Raw genomic sequence first — 20847 nt, 5'->3', positions numbered from 1 at the left:
TTGGGATAAAATATCTTCAGATACCTACAAAATTGGTCGAATCAGTACCATGACGCTTAGAGGCCATTATAGGAGACAAAAGACATGCAACTTCACAGTGACACTTTGTTTCTATGCGAGATATTGCAAAAATTTCATGGGTGTATTCTCAATTTTTCCGAGGCAAAAATCTGAGTTGTTTATTTAAAATGCTTCTGAAACTTTTCGATTTAGAAGTTTTTCTTTGAGTTTTCTTTATTTTTACTCTAAATTAAACCATTTGTTATGGATAAAAATAAAAATATGTTTTCACTTCTCTGTAATGTGTTATTTATATATTAGAAGTCGGATTTATCGAGTAAAAGTAAGGTGTACTCTCAATTGTTTGAGCCACTGTACATCAACAATTCTAAAGTTAAAGAGATTTAGATAAGTTAGAATTCAAATTAGATTTGATTAGATTAGTTAGATTTCAAATTTTATTTTTTGATCTGCTGCATTTTTTAATAATTGCATTTTCTGATGGATAAACAGACAATAAATTCAGTTCTAAAAATGATGTTTTTTGAGATTCAGGAAATTTTAAAATGTAGTGAATTATTGAATTTCCTGGTGGAATTTTTTTTTGATAACAGTAAAATTCTCTCAGCTTATTTCATATATCAGAAAGTAACATAAACTACAGGCAGCAAAAATTTTAATTACTTAATGACATTCAGAAAATATTAATAAAATAATATGAATTAATAAATTTTCCGTGTACTATCATTGCAGTCAATTCATATTCACGAGAAATTACTCAAATATACTCTTTAATTAAAACTTTATAATACTTTTAAATACATAAATAAATTCCAGAAAACATTTTTTATTTAAGTAATAATAATAGCAATTTATTTGAAGAAAAAATATGAAAGGAAGAAAGAAGTTGAAATGGCGTATGAATAATTTTGACGAAAAAAATAGAGTTTCAAACGATTTATTTTTGATACGTATGCGAGCTGAATTGAGAACTAAAACGTTGCCAACCAAGAAATAGAAATTCGTCTTCAGATTATAAATAGAAAAAAAAGTTAAAGCGCGACATTAAGTAAATGATACAGTTACTTGGATCCAAACAAGTATGCTATTTCTTAAAATTACTGATAAAAAAGTTAAAGGGTTATTCGAATTTCTAGTCCTTAACATCATAATATTTTAATAAAAAATAATTTAGAATTACAACTCTGCAAGTGAATTTATACCCACTAATTGAAGCAAAGAAATGTACTGTTGTAAAAAATTTAATAAAAACAACATTTCTTAAACGTTTTTAACAATAATGAAAAGAATTGGACATTAATAAAATTGGTACTCAAGAAAAATTAATTTTTCGAATTTTAACGTGGTTCTTTGTGCAATTGCATGCTGCTCTGATGCAAAACAGTAAATTTTGATTAAATCTTAATTAAAAACCTAATTAAATTTTAAAAATATCTTTTTGCAATGAGTACTTATTACCCAAGTTGCAACTATTTTCAAAGTACAACAACTATAACAACAAAAACTTTTCAACTATACTTAACGGCGTACTACTATATGGCGTGCTTTCAAATATTTTTTCAACATCATATCACAATTTTCGTATAGCAGGCCAGTCTATGGACATTAGCAAGTTAATATAAATAAATTATTGTACGAATGATTACTTTGATTTTTTCTATTATTATGGAGTTTTATTTCGTTATAATATTAGAATTTTGACATCGCTTAATGTTTTCAAGTTAACATTTTTTTAATGTTTTATTTAGGAAAATTGGAGTCACTAGATCGACAGCTGAAGAGAAAAGCAACAATGGAAATAAATTATTTCGCTACAGTGCCACTAGAGGGCGTTCCTAACACTATTCAAGGACTTCGAGATCTAGTGAAGAATTTTAAGGATCACGTGGCAAAAGTGAATAATGGTAGCGGAGTTCCTGTCGAGGTTGAACTTGTGGAACTATCTAACTTCGACAGAGAATTCGAATACATAAAGAATTTGTAAGTATAATGTTTCCATCGTTTGCTAAAACGGTCACAGACAAATCTTCTTGATTCTGTTGCTGTGGGCACACATTTTTTTTTTTTTCTATTTTTCATTCAAATAGATTGGAATAATTTTATAAAAACATTTCTATATAAATAACTGTTATTCAAATTAATGCAATGTCACTTTTATACCAAAAACAGTTCGATACTCGTTTTATCGTATCAACTCTATAACTGACAATTCATTATTAAACTCTAAAAATAGTTCAATAGCTAATTATTAAATATTTAGAGAAGGCATGGTTTTCAGTTAGGAAAATGCTTTAAATGAAATATAAAATTGCATTTTATGTGATGTGAATTAATAAATGAACTATTGAAAAAAAATTCGAAATTTGTATTATTACAATCCGTTTAGTCAGATTTAGTAAAAAGTTTTGACAAACTAATATTTAAAAAAATATTTTTTCCCTCTTTTCTGTGATCGAGTTGTGAAATTTTGAATGTTATTATTTTATAGAAAATAAAGTCTTCTTCAACAAAGAACTGCTTTCATTGGAAGATTATCTGTTAGATGTTCGTTAAAATGGTTTAAAGTATTCTTATTACCACTTTTGAATGATTTTACACCTCAGAGAGGTGATTTGCAGTGAGCAAGAAGAGTGCATTTTTAAATATGTGCATATATAAAAAAATAATTTCGTAATTCTTTTTTGTAATAAATCTGTAAAGGAAAATAAAGTGTTGCCACACAATTTTGGAGTAAAAGTAGACATTTGCTTTTTCAAAGTTTATCTTACTTTTATTTCGATATTATTGACCAATAGGCAAAAGCGCGGGGTATTTCCGTTTCTAAATACGGACAGTACTTGAAACATGTCTTAAGCATTTACATTTGACTTTTGATTGTCTCCTTTGAAATATGTCACATGATTTTAATTCAATTTTATCCAAATTAATTATCCAAAAATGAATAAAATCATTATGGCTATGTCAATGTGAATAGTTTGGTATATTCTACTTCTTTTAAATAACTAGGTAGAATGCAACTGAATTTCCCAAACTTATTTTTAAAGACAAGAACACTATCAGTTTTCCAAATTGCAATGAAATACTGAAATAATTGGAAATTAACCGCTTTTTTTGTTTCCCTGTAGCAACATAGGAGTACAAGAAATAGTTTTACTGCATCTTGAAGTTCAAAGTTTTACTTTTCCAATGATACGAATTTCATTTCAGCGTAATTTGTAATTAGATTTTCATTAATTTTTCAAAATTTAATATTTGAATGGATGCAGACGATTTTAAAATAAAAGAATTTGCGGATACTCTGTTACTAGGCAACGGCGAAACATTGGATTGCAGTACTTTTTTTATATTTCTATTTTATTTATTTGTGTTTTATAAAAGCAGTTTGTCCAGTTTTTTTTTTTTTTTTTTTTTTTTTTTTCATTTAAAAGTTGGACAGCCTTTTCAGCTGATTATACAAGAATTCAAAAATTTCTTTTCTTGGATTTAAAATGGGTTTGTAGTCGGGCAGTTATAAGATGTCCAGTAAGCAGCGCATGCGAAGAAAAGCTGAAAAATACTGTTCGGTCGATGTCAAGTAATTATCCCGACGAGACAACAACATGTCGTTGTACTGCATTTTTTTCTTACTGCGCATGCGTTTATAGAATTTGGCGATTTTGGCGTGAAAAAATTGATCACTTATAATAGTTTGATTCCGACATTTTTTTTGCTCTTAGTTCTTTCTAATGCGAGTTGTATCTTTTTTAAATTTTATTTGCCATTTTTTTCTGTAGTTTTCCTAATTTAAGTCAATTTACTTTTTATTTTTATTTTACCATGTTTCTATGTATAAATATCCAACATTTTAATACGAGCAGCTGTGGAAAAAATTTTCAGGGACGCCAAAATGGCAAATTATAGTTAAGAATGGAATGCCTGAATCTATCTTATGAAATTGTGGCACACATAAATCAGTCCCTTTCTAGGCATGAGCTGCTTACTGAGAGTCTTATAAATGGCCGAGTGCAAACGCAACCTTTAAAAAATGCTGTCATTAAAAATTTTTGTCATCTTTATGAATTATAATAAAGTTTTCAATGAATTAGAATAAACAACAATTTTGTAATTGATAACAGAGCTGAAGAAAGTTTTAACAGCAACCAATTATTTAATAATTAGCAACAATTATTGATGTGATTAATTTTCATTATTTTTATTAATGATTAAATTAATTATTTATATAATACCCTCAAATTATGTATAAAAAGCATTTTTATACTTCTATAATTTTTAGCATAACTTGAAGGATTTAATCAACGAATATTAATACTTTACTGAAAAAATTAACTGTCGAATGTTTTTTAAAATCGTCTGATTCAATGAATATTGTCATTTTAATTAAAAATTTTTGAGACGATAAAAGAGTTTTCTCTATTGCAATATTCTATTCAAAATAACTTTTTATTGTAGAAATGAAAGTATTTTAATTCCAGTCAGTTAGATATATCAGCTAACTGTTTATTTTCCCCTCTCCCGGAAACAGCAATAATTTGAATTTCTCATTTAAGCTTTAGATCTTCCTATTTTGTGTTTATTACTTATACTTTCATATTTTTTTTATACATTCATATTTCGTGTTTTTTAATTAATTATTATTTTTCAGGGAATTAGAAACAGAATTAGAGTTATTCGAAATTTATTTGGACGATCTATTAGGTACTAAGAACCGCATACAGACAATGCTTTTTGAATACAGAGATATTTTAACCAATGAAGAAGTGAGAGAGGTATGCATTTTTTTGTACTCCGTTCTTCCATATTAATTTGTAAAAAAAATGGTTTGAATCTTAGTTTAGTGTGCCTGTTCCCGCAATTTGATCGCCAATATGCCAACTCAAAAAATAAATAAAGACAAACGATTCACAAAATTGAGCAGATGTTGTTAGTTTTTTTTATTTTCTGTTCTGACAAAATTCGTAAGGAGACGATTTTAATTAAAAAAATATAATTCGGCAAGAATTGCAGAAATATAAATATTATTTGTTCATAGGTCACTTAAAAAATAACACTGAATGTTTTATTAGCAGTAATAATGCTTTCAATTAAAATAATATTATTTAATAAATATAATATAAAATGTAATATTATTAAATGTTTTAATTATGTGTCGATTATTTTTAATTTTCATTTCTTACAAAATTGCTGTAGTAGAAGGACAACTCAAGAAGCGTACAACTATAAATCAATATTAACTGATTTATCTACATTTTTATAATATTATAATATTGTCTCATCAGACAATATTTATATTTTTACAATTCTTACAGAAATACGTTATTTTAATTAAAATCGTCTGTTTATGAATTCTGTCAGAACTGAAATTAAAAAAACTATAAACATCTGCTCAGCTTTTTGAATCGTTTGTCTTTATTTTACAATTTTTCATTTTAATGTTATTTTATGAATATAACAGAATTCCTTGCGACTTGTTGATCTTTTCATGAATTTTCCGTGATAATTCGATAAATCTGTGAGTGTTCAATAATGCGTTGTCTGATGATTGGGATAATCAGAAATATTATGATCACAAATAGTAAGAGGGATGCTGCATTTGTGAATTCGATGTCTACATTTTGAAATATATATGGAGCCTACAGAATGACATTTGCATGTCTGAAAATATTACAATATTGAAACAATTTTTAAATCAACTTAAAATTCAAAAATTTATCTTTTAAATTTACCAATTTTTTAATTTTTAACATACAATTTGTTTCTATTTTTAATCAATTTTCAAAAAACACCTTCTTGTTATTTATTTCACAATAAATAAATAAATAAAATTTAACCTGTAAGAGCACGTTAGACATGCATGAGAAAAATGAGTTTTTATTAACATGTTGCCATCACGTTGACATAAGCTCCAATTAGAAGATTAATTTAACTATTAAAATGGTCTAAGTGAAGTAAAAAATAAAATTTTATGCAGTTTAAGTCAATAAATGATCTGATTAATGACAAATCTTATATTTTTTCATAGACATTTAGTTGTATTATTCATATTTAGAAAAACATTTTTGTTATTAAAATAGTAAATAAAAAATAAAAAAGAAACGCCCACTCTTGCGATTAAAACAGAGTGAGTTATGAGAATTTGAAAATGACTATCTCATAGAAAAGCGTGATTTTAGACTGCTACATTCACTGTCTCAAGAAAAATACGCCAATCAGGCTTCAGAATTTCCTCAAAGCTGACTTTTTTAAAATTCTGAAATTGTTGATTGCCTTAAAATAGGGATAATCAATATTTTATAACTTGATGAGTTTTCATCGCAGAAAATAGAAGCATTTAAAAATTTCTTTTTAAATTTAAAACTAGAGTGACAAGAATATTTCTCTGAATATTTTTCCTTAGTATCAAAAGACTAGATAGAATTTAGACTTTATAATTTTTTAAAAGTTCTTTTATTAACTGAAACAAAATAATATATTATTATTTACATCATTTAAACTTCCTTGAAAATAAAATTCAAAACTGAATTTTATGATGAATCAGAAAACTTTTTATTAAATAATTTTCCTATATATTGGGCAAATTACAAAAATATTCTGTAGTATAAGACTTCAAATCAAATTATTCTATTTTATGTATTAATATATTTAAAATGCATGTTTGAATTCCAAGAAAACTTTTATATTATTAATCATTTCGGTTTTCACATTTAAAGTTCAAATCTTACAGAAGCTGTCATAAAATTAGTAATATAACTTCGATTTGAAATTTCCTCCTGCAATGGAGCTGTTGATATATGATCAGCATCTCCGCAACATTAGGGGATAACTCGAGAAAATTAAAGTTTCTTATATCATTTTGCTTGACTTAGTCACTCTTTTTTTTATCTTGCAAAATCATTAAAAACATTTAACTTTCAAAAATTGTGGGAAAAAGATCCTTCATTAGATTTTAGAAAAGAAATTCTAAAAAAATATATCCTTAATTTCATAATTTGAGTGGAAAGAGAGGAAATGATTTTTTCTGAAAACATAGAATTAACCATGGAGTTGCCTGTTCTTATAATTCTAATTAACAGTCTGTAAACTTATCATAATTCTCATTATTCACAAGTATAAGGAAGTAAAAACTATCTGTTGAGTGATGAGAATTTACCACAGATTCACCCCATGGGGGAAATAAATACTAATAGCGATTGAACAATATCTGAATCGCTTATAAGAAAAAGATGAATCTGAAATAAAGCTGTTAATAATCCTACCAAACATTCAAGAGAACTTGACATCCATGGAACATTTATGATCGGTAAATACAACACGATTTTTATTAATATCTTCAATAACAGAAACTTTTATCTATTTAACCTAAAAACTGTTTTTGAACAGTAGAAACCTTAATTACCCAATATATGAAGAATAGAAAAAATACAGGTTGGTTAAAATCAAAGTTCCACCTTGAAATGGTCATAAAAGGAAAACTACTGGACCAAATCTTATCAAACTTGGCAATAGTTTAAAGGGGGTCATGAGAATTTCTTTTCTGCAAAAACGAGTTCCAAAACTCACCACTAGGGGAAAAATAGCACTGTATGCAATATATTTAAGCAAAATACGACATGAAGACACCGGTTTAAAATGTGTTTAACCGTTTCTGAAACGTGTTACAAAGCATGTTCAATGTGTTTTATCTCAAAAGCTCTATTTATGATGATGATCTAAACAATTTGGCGGAAAGATGCATCTGAAAGATGCGGTACACAGACATTTGCATAACATTCCTCCTGAATACTAAGAGCTACTGTTGAGAATGCTGTAATGTGATTAACTTGCTTTCAAAAATAATGGACGCCACATTGAACATGCTTTGTAACACGTTTCAGAAATGATTAAACGCACTTTGTCCTATTTTGCTTAACAATATTGAATACAGCGCCATTTCCCCCCTGGTGGTGATTTTCTTTTCGTGGAAAAGAAATTTCTATGACGTTTTTTAAACTATTGCCAAGTTTGATACATTTGGTCCAGTAGTTTTCCTTTTATGATCATTTCAAAGTGGAACTTTAATTATAACCACCCTGCAGATTCATTCCTTGAGAAAAAGAATAGCTGTCAATACATTGATCATAACTGACAGTAATTATAAGAAAAAATTCTGATGGCACAACTTTTGCATTGGTCGCAAGGACGGGGTATGGAATATGAGGATGGATGGATGGATATTGGAGTTTATTGGCGCAAGAGCCATATCTGACTAAACTGCGCCAGACATATGGTTAAAATATAGTCTTAGACTTTACATCCTACAGTTGATTAAATAAACACTGATAAAATTGCAAAGCAGTAACTCTTAAAAATTTTAACAAGGTAAAAACAACAAAGTTAAATGTTAAATAAAATGGTAAAATCCAATTGCTTTTAAAAATTGAAAAAGGTTTTTGTGGGGATGTTTCCCCAGATGGAATATGAGGTACAGTTGCTAAAGATGGTTTTAAAGTAATGACTGAAACACTTTAATTTACTTCATGTTTATGAAGAGGACACCATAGCTCAGAAAACAACCGAGAGTTGTAAGTAACATTCCTTTTTGAAATTCAAACATCCCCAATCCAGTTACTACAAAATTGGGAGTTAATCTTTCTACGGCATCCAATAATATATTGGCATTCGTGGAATACTTATAGTCTGTAAATACAATACGACTTTTGCAAATCTCTTCAACAACATTAGTTTTTAACAAAAGAAACTGTTTTTGAACATTAGAAGCCATGATCACCAAGATTGTGAAAACAAATGTGCTGATGAAACCACAAATTATCGAATATCCTAAAAAACTTGCTTGGACCTGCTTTCGAAATTGGACGTCGTCCATTGCCTCCAAAACAGTAGCCATAAGAACTCCGACTGAGCATATACAAACGTGACTTAGATTCTGATTGGCGAGTTTTATGATTTCTGCCATTTTGATGAGAGCAGAAAGTGATTGATGAATACTTGATGGACGATCGATTTGACTTATTGATTGCTTAATCATCTTGCTACAGTGTTTAATTAGTAATATTTCTTTCTTGTAAACAAAGCAACACAGAACAAGAATTGCATAGGCGAAGTTTTTATATACACAAGCGTTTAAAACCGCAAGAAATTTAATAACGATTCTCGAAGTATAACTTATCGAAGTATTTGAGGTTTTTTCAAATATGTAAGTATTTCCAGTCATTATAGCTGGAAAAAGAATTGCTGAAGCAAACAAGCTGATGGTAATTGATAAACAAAAAGCTTTTAGCCATAGTTTTAGTGATCTATTTTGGCATCGTAGCTGCTTAAACAATGAAGAAAGATTGGTAATACTATTAGCTATGTCAAGCCTTTTCTTCCAAATAAAGCATTTAGTGATAAAAGCAGAAACTGCATTCATAAAATAAGTTAGAGATTTCCTTTTATATTCGTAATCAAAATATCTATAAAAGGTGCATATTAATAAGTAAAAGCTTAGTAAAAATAGTATGAGCCATTCTATCTGTAATAAAAGAAATATAACTCGTTGTATAAAACCTTTGGGTTTCTTCTTTTTCAAACGTAATCCAAACACTAAAAATAAAAGGCATAAAATATTCCACTCACTTTCGAATCCATATTCCTTTTTCTGACGATTTTTGTTATTTTTGTGCCTGATTATAGACTCATTTGCAATTTTTTTATGCATGAAGAGTTTTGTATATGTTTCTAAATCCATCCTTGTTCTAACTGCAAATCCAGAATTCTAACTGCAGTTTGTGCAGCAATAGATACTCATATCGAAAATAAAGAATTTTGTTGAAAAATATTGCATGAAGAAAAAGTAATTATTTGAAAGTTTCGTTTATTTACTTTAAATAATTGTCTTTTATAGAATAATGGATTTTTGGAACAGGTACAACAACGAAAAGTAAACATTTATAGGACAGTAATTGAAGGTTAGCAATGACATAAAAGTGGATAAAGCACTTTTGCTTATTTCTAAATTCAATTGCACCAATTTATGGGAATCGGACATTATGGAACCTTAAATAAAATTTACATTTTCTGATATTGCTTTTTTTACAGAATGCTCTAGAAAAAAAATATTGATCTGCGTTTTCTTCCAAAATTAATAATTTATTATTTATTGTATAATTTACCAAAAAAATTATAATTGATTCAAACAATTTAGAATGGTAAACTACTATTTAGTTTCCAATTTTATCTCAAAATTTATTGAATGACAGCTAATTGTTTCTACTGCATTCAACACATTATTTTTTTTAATTAAAGGAATGGAATGAATGAGAGCAACAAATATTTTGCAAAATGCCTCTTGCTTTTGTTAGAAAGTTGCGAAGACATTGTGTTATCTTTCCAATCAATACTTAGCAAATCTTTTGAAAGAGAAGAAAAGTCGTAAACAAAATTTGATCAGGAAAAAGCTGAAAATTACAAGTTTTCTTTCTTGTGCAGAAAAGAGGTTTTACGAAGAAACTCCCTGAAATAGATTGTTAGATTCACTTTATTCTGCATTATAGTTACAAATCAAATTGGAAACACTTTGTATGTTTTCAATGAAGTCTGATTAGGTGTTTTATATTTTGAGTGTTAAAAATGTTTGCTTGAAATTGAATGCATTCAAAACGTTAGACTTTGTCAATGTATGGTAGAAAGATTTATATTAAACTATAATCCAAATAAAAACCCACGCATAATATACCGAAGTCATATTTGGTTAAGAAATTTTGGTTTGCTGAAGACATATTTGGTTAAGAAAGCATTTTGGTGAACTATTCTGTTTCTCAACATGGGCTCAGCTGCATTATATTATCGAATTAAATACAAAATTTGAGCACACACAAACGCTAAATTCTGAAGTTGTGTGAAATTTATTTTTGAACGATAATATTTCCGGAAATTATATCGAAAAAACTCCAAAATTCAGCTTATTTTTAGATTAATTAAAATTCAAAATAAAAATCTAAAAAAATTACTCCGAGGTGCGCATTTCCTCCCTCCAGTGTGCTTGCTATATGTCAAATTTGATAGTTGTAGGTCAAACGGCTTGGCCTGTGAAAGCCAACATACTCGCGCACACGCACGTGCACACACAAACTGCGCCTGCATATGCTTAATATATTGTTACAATTCTGTAATGTTGCTTCCCAACACGGTTAGTTCAATCACTGGAAAGACCGTTTTATGATTAGCACTGTTGGATGCTGATCGGGTGCCGAATCAGTGATCCCAGAGATTGGCAATCATTTGGAAACTTTGGATTTGGAAACGGATTTGACAACAAAGATAATACTAGAAACTCCTAGAATTTTAGCGATTGAGCCAATAGAAACCGAGATATGTCTGATAGTTCCAGAACTTTCTCTGCCCCATTTCCGGGAACCATAAAAGGTTGGCAATCTCAAGCTGAAGTCAGTGTTGTGAAGCGAGTCGTAAGCGTGGAGAGAGTCAATGGTGAATAGTTGGATCAGTCCGGGGAAGCGCCAGCTTGTGTGGAGCTGAAGCATTTGCTGAAGTGAGCTGAGAACCTAATCCTAGTATTTATTGGGGAAGCAGCATCGAGTCGTCTATGGAGTAGCGAGTCGTGTAGTAGAGTGTTGGCAACTGGATACAGCTAAAGCGAGGAGACAGTGGAGAATTGCAGACGTTTGGTGAGACCGTAGAGTGAAGCTGCGAAGATTCCCTCCTTCTGCTGATTTCTGACTGGCCTCTTTGTGTGCTGTGGTTTTTTTTACTACCGATTACTACTTGTGGACTACTATTTGTTGTAGCATGCTACTGTGTATTACGTCTTTTCGTCTCGGTTGTATATTTGTCGTCTTTGTATTAGTGTCTTCGCATTCAATAAACGTTGTCGTCCGCTACTAAAGGACTGTTTATTTCATTGACCAACAAATCAGAAAAGAACCCCCGAAATATACATAGATAGATGAATTTGCCACCCTGGTGGAACTATTATCCTTTCCTTTTTCTTATATAAAATGTAAAATTTCAATAATATCCATTTCGCATATTAATACTTTTTCATTGCATTTTGAAGTATCGATCTTTTAAGTTGTGTCTTTGGTTATTTCCATAAGTAGTTTGTGATAGCTAATATTGCTTTTGTAAGATCTTGATTATCGTGACGGTATTCGTTAACTAGATAGCCGACATCAGCGGGAGGGTAAGCAAAATCCTTCGTTCGTTTGTGGCCACCATCGCAAATTTGGACACCGAGAAGAATTCGCAGCAGCTGAATCCAGCCAAGGAAGCCTACACGGAAGGAACTGGTAGGCAGATGCCTGGAAAATTCAAGCGGCTGCTCAACAAGATAGTGAAAAAGGTATGGGTACTATAACATAACGAAAGCATAAATGTATGTAAATTATAGAAATGGATTTGTAAATTTGATTATAAATAATAGCAATGAATTTGCAAGTATAAATGATGGAAACGAATCTGTAAATCCAAATAAAGTAAATGGCTCAGAGAATGCCTATAATGGAATTAGATCTGTAAATGTAAATGATGGAAATGAATTTGTAAATGTAAAGGAAGAAAAGGGACCTGTAAATCCAAGTATTAGAAATGGTTCAGAAAATGCATATAATGGAATTGGATCTGTAAATGTAAATAATGGAAATGATTTTGTAAATGTAAAGGAAGAAAAGGGACCTGTAAATCCAAGTAATGGAAATGGTTCAGAAAATGCATATAATGGAATTGGATCTGTAAATGTAAATAATGGAAATGAATTTGTAAATGTAAAGGAAGAAAAGGGACCTGTAAATCCAAGTAAAGGAAATGGTTCAGAGAATGCATATAATGGAATTGGATCTGTAAATGTAAATGATGGAAATGAATTTGTAAATGTAAAAGAAGAAAAGGGACCTGTAAATCCAAGTAATGGAAATGGTTCAATAAAAGCACATAATGGGAATGATTTGAAACGGCAAATCCCTTAAATAATCCAAATAGCAGAAATGGTGCTATAAATGCGCATAATTGAAATAGATTCGTAATTGTACAAATAATTTTAATGGATCTGTGATATAATGCGACATCGAGTTTTCATAAACAATCCCGTATAAGATAAAATTCATATAATTTTTAACTTCTTAAGGAAAAACAAGCTCATACATATACGTTTTGTTTATATTTGAATAGTGAATATGACGGTACCAAATAAGTGATTCCCCCCCCCCCTAAAAAATGCACGAAGACATTTAAAAATATAAGAGAAAAGCTTGTTCATCTTTTAATATTTTTATAAAAGGGGATCGCTTATATAAAATAATAATTATAAAATAATTAGTTTATATAAACTCTTATTTAAAATAAATTGCAAAACTAAAGAGCCAGTCCGAACCTATTGATCCATTTTCGCCAATTGCTCTTTCATAAGAAAGCTCATGAAATCCCTAAATATATTATCAGTAGTAACTAACTTCTGCGCATTTTCGAAAGAAATTCCAAAATTACTATTTCACGCATATTCTCCAAGTGAAAAAATGTTGGGCGAGTGCCTCAATACCAATCATAGTGTAGATAGCATCAATTTTAATTGTATTTGAAATTTCATGACTGTTAGGGTGATGGTTGATTGCTTGGTTATTTTCTGCAGATTTTGCAGAATAAAACTTTCACACTTCCCCCAGTTTCAATAATTGGACCGATTTTGCCACATTAAGTGCATATCTGACGAATCATAGTGCCTTATGTTTATTGTGCAATTATTACTTAAGATAATACTCTCGTTTGATCGGATAAGACGTTGTAATGTCTTGAGCTAGACTGATCAAATAACGAAGCAGAATTTCCAGACAATTCTTTATTTTACAGCCCCATATATACAAAGAACAACTTGTTTTAATCTTGGTTAAATAAATAAATATTTACACCTGTAATAGGAGATACAACAGTCAAAATCGAAGACTTTCTTGAAACTCCGTTGGATCTCGGACTCCGAACTCGTGGGCTTACTCCAACAGTCCGCCTGCAGTTCGTTTCTTCTCTCCTCTAAAAAAAATCTCCGCACTTTATTTCGGCGACAATTTTCTCCTCTTAATTTACATGGGTCATTTGAGCTCTCTTTCGGCCAATCGGGGTTCAGAAATATGCTCTCTCAGCGGCGCCAGGGAGTCGTGGAAAGGTCCTTTCACAAAGAGAAGTACCTAGCATCCAGATGTTTGGACATCCCTTTCTCTTTGAAGGTACTATCAATACCTCTTGGGCGAGGAATTCCACACGGGGTCTTTCACTGTAGTCTATAATGAACAGATGCGAGACCACCCAGGTGAAAAGATCCACCATCTGGCTATCTCGAGGAGTTTAGTAAGTAACAGCGACGGCACAGCAGGCTGTAAATGTCTTATCAGTACTCGGAAACGGGGAATGTTATAACGTAGTTGATCAAAGACATAATAAAAATCATTGTTGTTAATAAGTTGAGCGGACAGCTGATCGACGAAGGCTGCTAATTAAAAATAATTTTATATATATTTGAAACAAGTAAATCAGCATTACCATTCTATTTACAATGAAACAATACATCTCATCTAACATCTCAATAAAAAAAGCGCTGTTGCTATTTAGAGATGTTATTGAACTTGCATAATTTTGTCCGATAATGCGTATCTCGTGTAGCATTTTTTCAGTGCTGTCTTATTTATCTTCAATTATGCTGATTTAATCATTTTATATAAAATTTCTATGTATTTATGTTATTATTAAAATTAATTAATGTGTTTGCGGTTTTTGATTCATTTCCTTACTTAAATTAAGCATTTGTATCATCCATTCACTTTCATTGTAAAGAGAATAACTTAACGCCATAATGTCTATTTTTACTAATTACTGCTCGATGTGTAAAATCTATTTTGGCTTTATCATCTGAACAAAATATTTAGAAAAATTGGAAGATAATGCATAAAAGTTTAATTTTTTGGAAGATGATAATTTATTTCAAAAGAATAAATCCATTTTTTTTAATATTTTAAGAATTTAATATTGCTGATTCCTCTTATATGTCCGTTTTCTCTATTATCTAATTATATAACAGCTTCTACTTAAAAAAAATTATTGTAATATTGAATTGTAATATTGAATATAAGTGAGAATACTTGAAATATTTATCTATTTATCCCGAATAATTTTTGTATTAAATTATTATTTATTGTTATAAATTGTATTGTATTATTACATATTATTATATTTTGTTGTATTGTATTATTATAAGCTATGCATTAGCATGTATGTAGTATTTGTATCAAATCATTATAAAGAACTCAATTCTTGTATAAAAATGTAGAAATACGATAAATCAACGTACACATAGCATACGTCCAAACTGGTTAAGGGGTTAATAAAAGTTTAAGGTATTTATATAATGTTGTATTTTATTTTGAGCTACTAAAGTAATTTATTTCTTATTTTGCAGATTGCTGCAAGTACGTTGCCCCTCTAAGTCACCTAAGTTCCAAGATTCTTGTAGTAAACGCTACATTTTTACTTAAATTATTGTTTAATTTATTGATATTTCGAAGAATAATGACTTTTAAATTTTTTTTACAGAAAAAAGTGATGAGCAAAAGCAGTTTTCTATATACACCCAGTACGGTTCAAGCAAATGTTCAGAAAATAAAAATACTAACCCGATATATTCTGGATATGTAGCTTCAAGCCCTAAGAACCATATCGGATCTGGTGTAAATATGCTTTGTTTACCGAAAACTCCTGTGGATGTATCTTCTGAACCAACTTTGCCAAAAAATAATAGTATTATCGCAGGAGTTAAATACGGAGAATTAAAGACAAGGCCTTTCAATTTCTTCGATAGTAAGATCGTTTTCAATGGTGTGGTCTGTTCTGTATGCCTTGTGAATGCTCAGACTGTGTATACATTTTATGGTAAGCACTAGCCGCTTTTGATGACTAGTTTCTTTGTCAGGAATATTAAATTTCCTAGTTGTTACATTACATCTGGTTGTTAATATGGAAAGTATTTGTTTAAAATTACACACTGTTATTTTATAATACTGAAAAATATGAATGTATATAATGGAATCAATCTAATATTATCAATTAAGTGTGCAAATTAAAAAAAAATATATAATATTATGAAAAGCGAATGGCAAATTTATCCATAATGAGTCCATCCGATTGTTAGACATTAAAACTGTGTTATTTTAATAGTCTTGCATATTGTTACGAAATTTCCGGGTTCGTTTGGATAGTGGGAGTTATATCGTGTGCAAAACGCTCAATCACCAGGCGGCAGTATAAAATAAAACAACGACGTTTATTTACACGAAGACACACAGGACAGCACAAAGACGAAAACTATATACAGCACAGAAGACGATTATCTTCAGCCGAGACGTGCAGCATACAACAGCATACACAGCAGCGAAGAGCACGAACCCCACCTAGCACGAAGGAGCAAACGACACTTGATGATATTGGACACTTGCAAACAACAAAGAGCCCTCTAGATAGAATGTACATTGGTTCTGAAACATTTTTACATTATGTATTAAATTGTGTAATATTCAGAATGCATTATATACATTATATGTAGGCTAATTTTTTATATTAGGAGAGAACTAAAGGCAAGGGCTTTGACAAAATGGGTTTAATACAAGATTTAATGACTGGAATTTTTATGAGTTCTTCGATGTCAAGGTACATCCACTTTCTCGGCTATCTGAATCTGTGTTCTCTCCATAGTTCATAGGCTTTGATCACGTGTTTTGTAGAGCCTTCATCGGTGCCATAAAAATGTCTGGCATGTAGAACGCCAATACACACACCCATAGACCCCCTACACACGTGCATATGCACATATACACTAACATGCACATACACACGCATATGCACACACACACACACACACACACACATACACACACACACATACACACACACACACACACACACACATACACACACACACATACACACACATCTTTATTATTAGAATAGTAAATGCGTTTTCTGAGTTATGGGTGCTAAATATTACGAATATATACTTTGCTTTTAGGTTTACAAGATTGTCCTGAGTCAGGCGGATGGGAGCTGCAATATGCTGGTTACGCCATGATATCAGAAACGATGAAGTCTGAGACGATATGCATCGATTCGAAGCTGGAAGCTCATCAGGACAGCTATGTAGGTCTCCATGATCAGAGCCTAAAATTCGTTGTAGCAAAACACCCCGAAAAGAATGTAAACGTATTTATGCCTTGCGCTGTGTGTTCGAAATAAAGAAATTACTGTTATTTTCTTGAAGAATTATTTTCACACATTATTATTGCATCACTTTTACCTACCCTTCATACTAGTCCATAAATCATTTTTTAAATGTTACAGATAAGAGAAACAAGGGAGACTTTATTCTTAATGGGATTTTACCAAAGGCGATTTTCCCAAATGTCGTAGCAACTAGTAATTTGTTTGTGCCATTCATTTTTTAACTTTAATCATATTGTTACGAAATTTCCGGGGTTCGTTTGGATAATGGATGTTATATGGTGTGAAGAACGCTCCATCACCAGGCTGCAGTAGAAAATAAAACAACGACGTTTATTTACACGAAGACACACAGGACAGCACAAAGACAACAACTATGTACAGCACAGAAGACGATTATCTTCAGCCGAGACATGCAGCATACAACAGCATACACAGCAGCATACAACAAGACAGACAGACAGTAGCGCACAGCTTAGTTCAGGACTAGCTTCACTCCGTCGCTGCTCCGCTTATCTCTGGAAGGCCAGTTTTTTTACTGTCGATTCCGACTACTCTCCTTGCACTCCACTGGTTCACGACGACTCTTCTCTGTCGCTTCCGACTACTCAATTTACCACTCGACTCACCACTGCCCGGCAGCTGCGGCCGTTTCCTTTTATAGGTCTCAGGAGGCGGGGCTAGACGCCTCTCAACCAATCTGGAACGTTCGAGGCGTATCTCTGTTCCTACTCGACGGATCGGAAAAATTCTCGATGTTTCGTGTATAATCTTTTTTGGCGCCAAAGTCACCAATTTCGTCGCGAAGTCGCAAAATGGTCGCCAAGTTTGTCGCCAATCTCCGGGACCCTCCGACGAGGCACCGTACTCTGCCCAATACCGATGACTGTAAAACATTCTTTCCGATGGTGGAACCAACTATGCTGGAAAGCAGCATTACATATTCGTAACAATATGTTTTTCATTTCAATCTGAAAATTACTGCAATAAGTGAATATATTTTGGAGTTTCTGAAAAAAACCTTTTTAGCATTTTTTACTACCCTGTTTTTTTATTCTTTTAGGCTTTTCGGAAATTTTGCTTTCTAGATGTTTTACAAACTTATGTATTTTCTATAATATAATAAATAGGTAACAGTATAATTGAGTTGGGCATAGAGTTTTGAGTAGCAATACAGCCGGCATCCACAGGGCTAGCACGTCTTCCCCTTGAACTGGTCGTCCCGATTCCGGCATTGTTGTTCTTCTTATGTGTTCCATCTATGAGTGTGTGAATGTGACCACCTGTAAAAAGGGGTTGTGCAAGCAAATGTGACGAATGAAGTAACTAAGAATGTGCTCTTAGCCCTAATTGGCGCTACTGAAAAAACAAGAGACTCTCACTCGGCTTAAATCGTTGAAGAATAACTACCAGTGGACTTATAAAGTGCCGTAAATTACAACACAACGGCAGTAGTAAAAGACATTTGGATTTTCAGAGTTTAAAAGAAAGCATTAATACTGCTGTTCGTTTCAGAACTCCGATCTTCTAATTTTCAACCATTATATCTCGTTAAGGAGTGAGATTCGAAAAGGTAAGCGTATTTCTGAAATTCTTCGTCATTTTTTGACCTTGATTTCCTCCCATGGGATACTTTTTTTACAGTTTTCTCCATCCCCCACATGTATCTGAGTATTGTGTCGTTTTTGACCGTACCATTTTATTTTAATTCAAACTTGCGTATTGCTTTGCTTATATGGTTAGTTTAAGCGGCAAAAAAAAAAAAAACAAAACAAAAAAAAAAAAACGTTTAATAGTGGCACGAAAAATATTTTACATAATATCATTGAATGCGAACGAGATTATACACCGTTGTTAATCTCAAAATGTTATCAAAAAAATTCAATAACAAATAAAAAGGAAGTGTTTTAACTTTAAAACAATTGTTATTATTTTGTAAAAAAAAGTTGATTGGAAAATTTTAAGAATATAAATCTTTTATTTATTTAATATGTAACCCACTTATAGGAAATAAAAATTGTTCTAAAGTATTTAATTGGGAATTACAATCTTTTTCAGACAATATTACGAATTATCCGTAGTTTATACACCCCTCCCCCCAGCCAACTCGCGATGTTAAATGTGGTGGTTGGATCTCGCCACCCTGGAGGGTACACACATAGGCGGGGGATCTGATTCCTTCCTTCGGAGAGAGTTGTACCGTGGCCAGTGATGGCCCTTAGGACTCAACCACAGTTCCCGCCAGTGTTGCTGTTGCGGCGGTTCGGTCATTCAGTTTTATGGTTTAAATCCGTGTGCCTTCGTGGCGGGTCGGAGAGTCAGATGGTTGACTTATTGTTCAATGTAAACATCTTCTCTTTTCATCCTCACTATTTTGACTAAATAGACTCATTCTGAAGCATGAGCAAGATCGCGCAGGATTTTCGAATCTGAGAATGTGCAGTATGTTCACATTCGATGGAAAATCAAAGCTTTTTTTTTTTTTTTTTTTTTTTTTTTTTTTTTTTTTTTAAACAATGCAACTATTTATTTCTACTTCTAGATGAAAGCTACTTTTGTATAGTTCTAATGGACCTCAAAAAAGAGCAAGTGAAGAGAATAAAAGGAATTTATGAATCAAAATTTATGTACAAACATAATACATAGTTTTTTTCCGACATAATCACGATGAAGATACAAGCTTTTAGCGTAACAATCGATCAAATTTCCTAATCCATCCTTTTTTTTTTTCGTTTTTTAAAAAAAAAAAAAAGAACCCTTATTGTCAACGATGGGTGATAGGTCTTAAGATTCCTTTGAAGTTCAGAATTCTTTGAAGAAAAAATATGATGCCGCATTCCAAAATACACTTTGGTAGGTGCCTAAATATTCACCTTCCAAATTTGCTATTTTAGCATGTTAGTCAACCAGTTTTGAACGAAATCTATTCTGAGAAAATCTGCTTGTTTGACTAATCGAATATTAGAAAGCAAGATAAAAAAACTGAATCTTTACACTCAAATTTAGTATCTGAAATGTCAATATTTGAGAAATTTTGAGTTAAATCCGTCTGAGGGTTGATTTAATTTCGTATTCATATAAACACGATAACTCAAAAACGCAGAGACTTGGTACACATCTTTAGCATCTAATGCCATTTTTTAAAATCTAATTCTGAATCAAGTCCATCAACGGGTTGACTGTCCATTCTTCTGTGTATTCGTATGCATGTAAACTATCGATTTAGATAAAAGAAATTTCAATAATATAATTCATTTAATTGTGTGTCAAATTTTCATTTTAAATTGTAGGGAAAAGACAGTTTAAAATGCATACTCAGCTTTCTTCACAATATTAAGTAGCACAAAACGCTCAATTTTTTGAAGATAATTTGAAGATAAAAATGTGAGCTCTCATAACGTTTATGATCTTGTGCAAGTTTTTTACAATTTTATGCAGGAAAGGGAGAAGTAATACATTCATTAGGTATTATTTCTGAAATTTTCAGAGAAAAAAAGTTCCAATATTTTTGTTTATGGTATTCACAAACTGACCAAAGAAATCATTCGATTAATATATTCGAACTAATGAAATCAATGCGTTGAT

At 31.1% G+C, this 20847-nt stretch overlaps 1 protein-coding gene across 1 annotated transcript in view; it reads left to right on the top strand.

Moving 5' to 3' along the window:
• LOC129957577 (uncharacterized) overlaps positions 1-17291 on the top strand; it is a 31105-nt gene extending 13814 nt beyond the window's left edge. The window contains exons 5-10 of the mRNA XM_056069941.1: positions 1770-2001; positions 4664-4787; positions 12176-12355; positions 15452-15504; positions 15586-15921; positions 17054-17291. Coding sequence (XP_055925916.1) covers positions 1770-2001; positions 4664-4787; positions 12176-12355; positions 15452-15478 — 563 coding nt within the window. The 3' untranslated portion in view covers positions 15479-15504; positions 15586-15921; positions 17054-17291. The remainder of the gene's footprint in view (positions 1-1769; positions 2002-4663; positions 4788-12175; positions 12356-15451; positions 15505-15585; positions 15922-17053) is intronic.
• The last annotated feature ends 3556 nt before the right edge of the window (positions 17292-20847 follow it).

Source organism: Argiope bruennichi, chromosome 11 (genome assembly GCF_947563725.1).
Source record: "Argiope bruennichi chromosome 11, qqArgBrue1.1, whole genome shotgun sequence".
Classification (NCBI taxonomy): Eukaryota; Metazoa; Arthropoda; class Arachnida; order Araneae; family Araneidae; genus Argiope; species Argiope bruennichi.
This window is presented reverse-complemented; position numbering and strand designations above follow the sequence as displayed.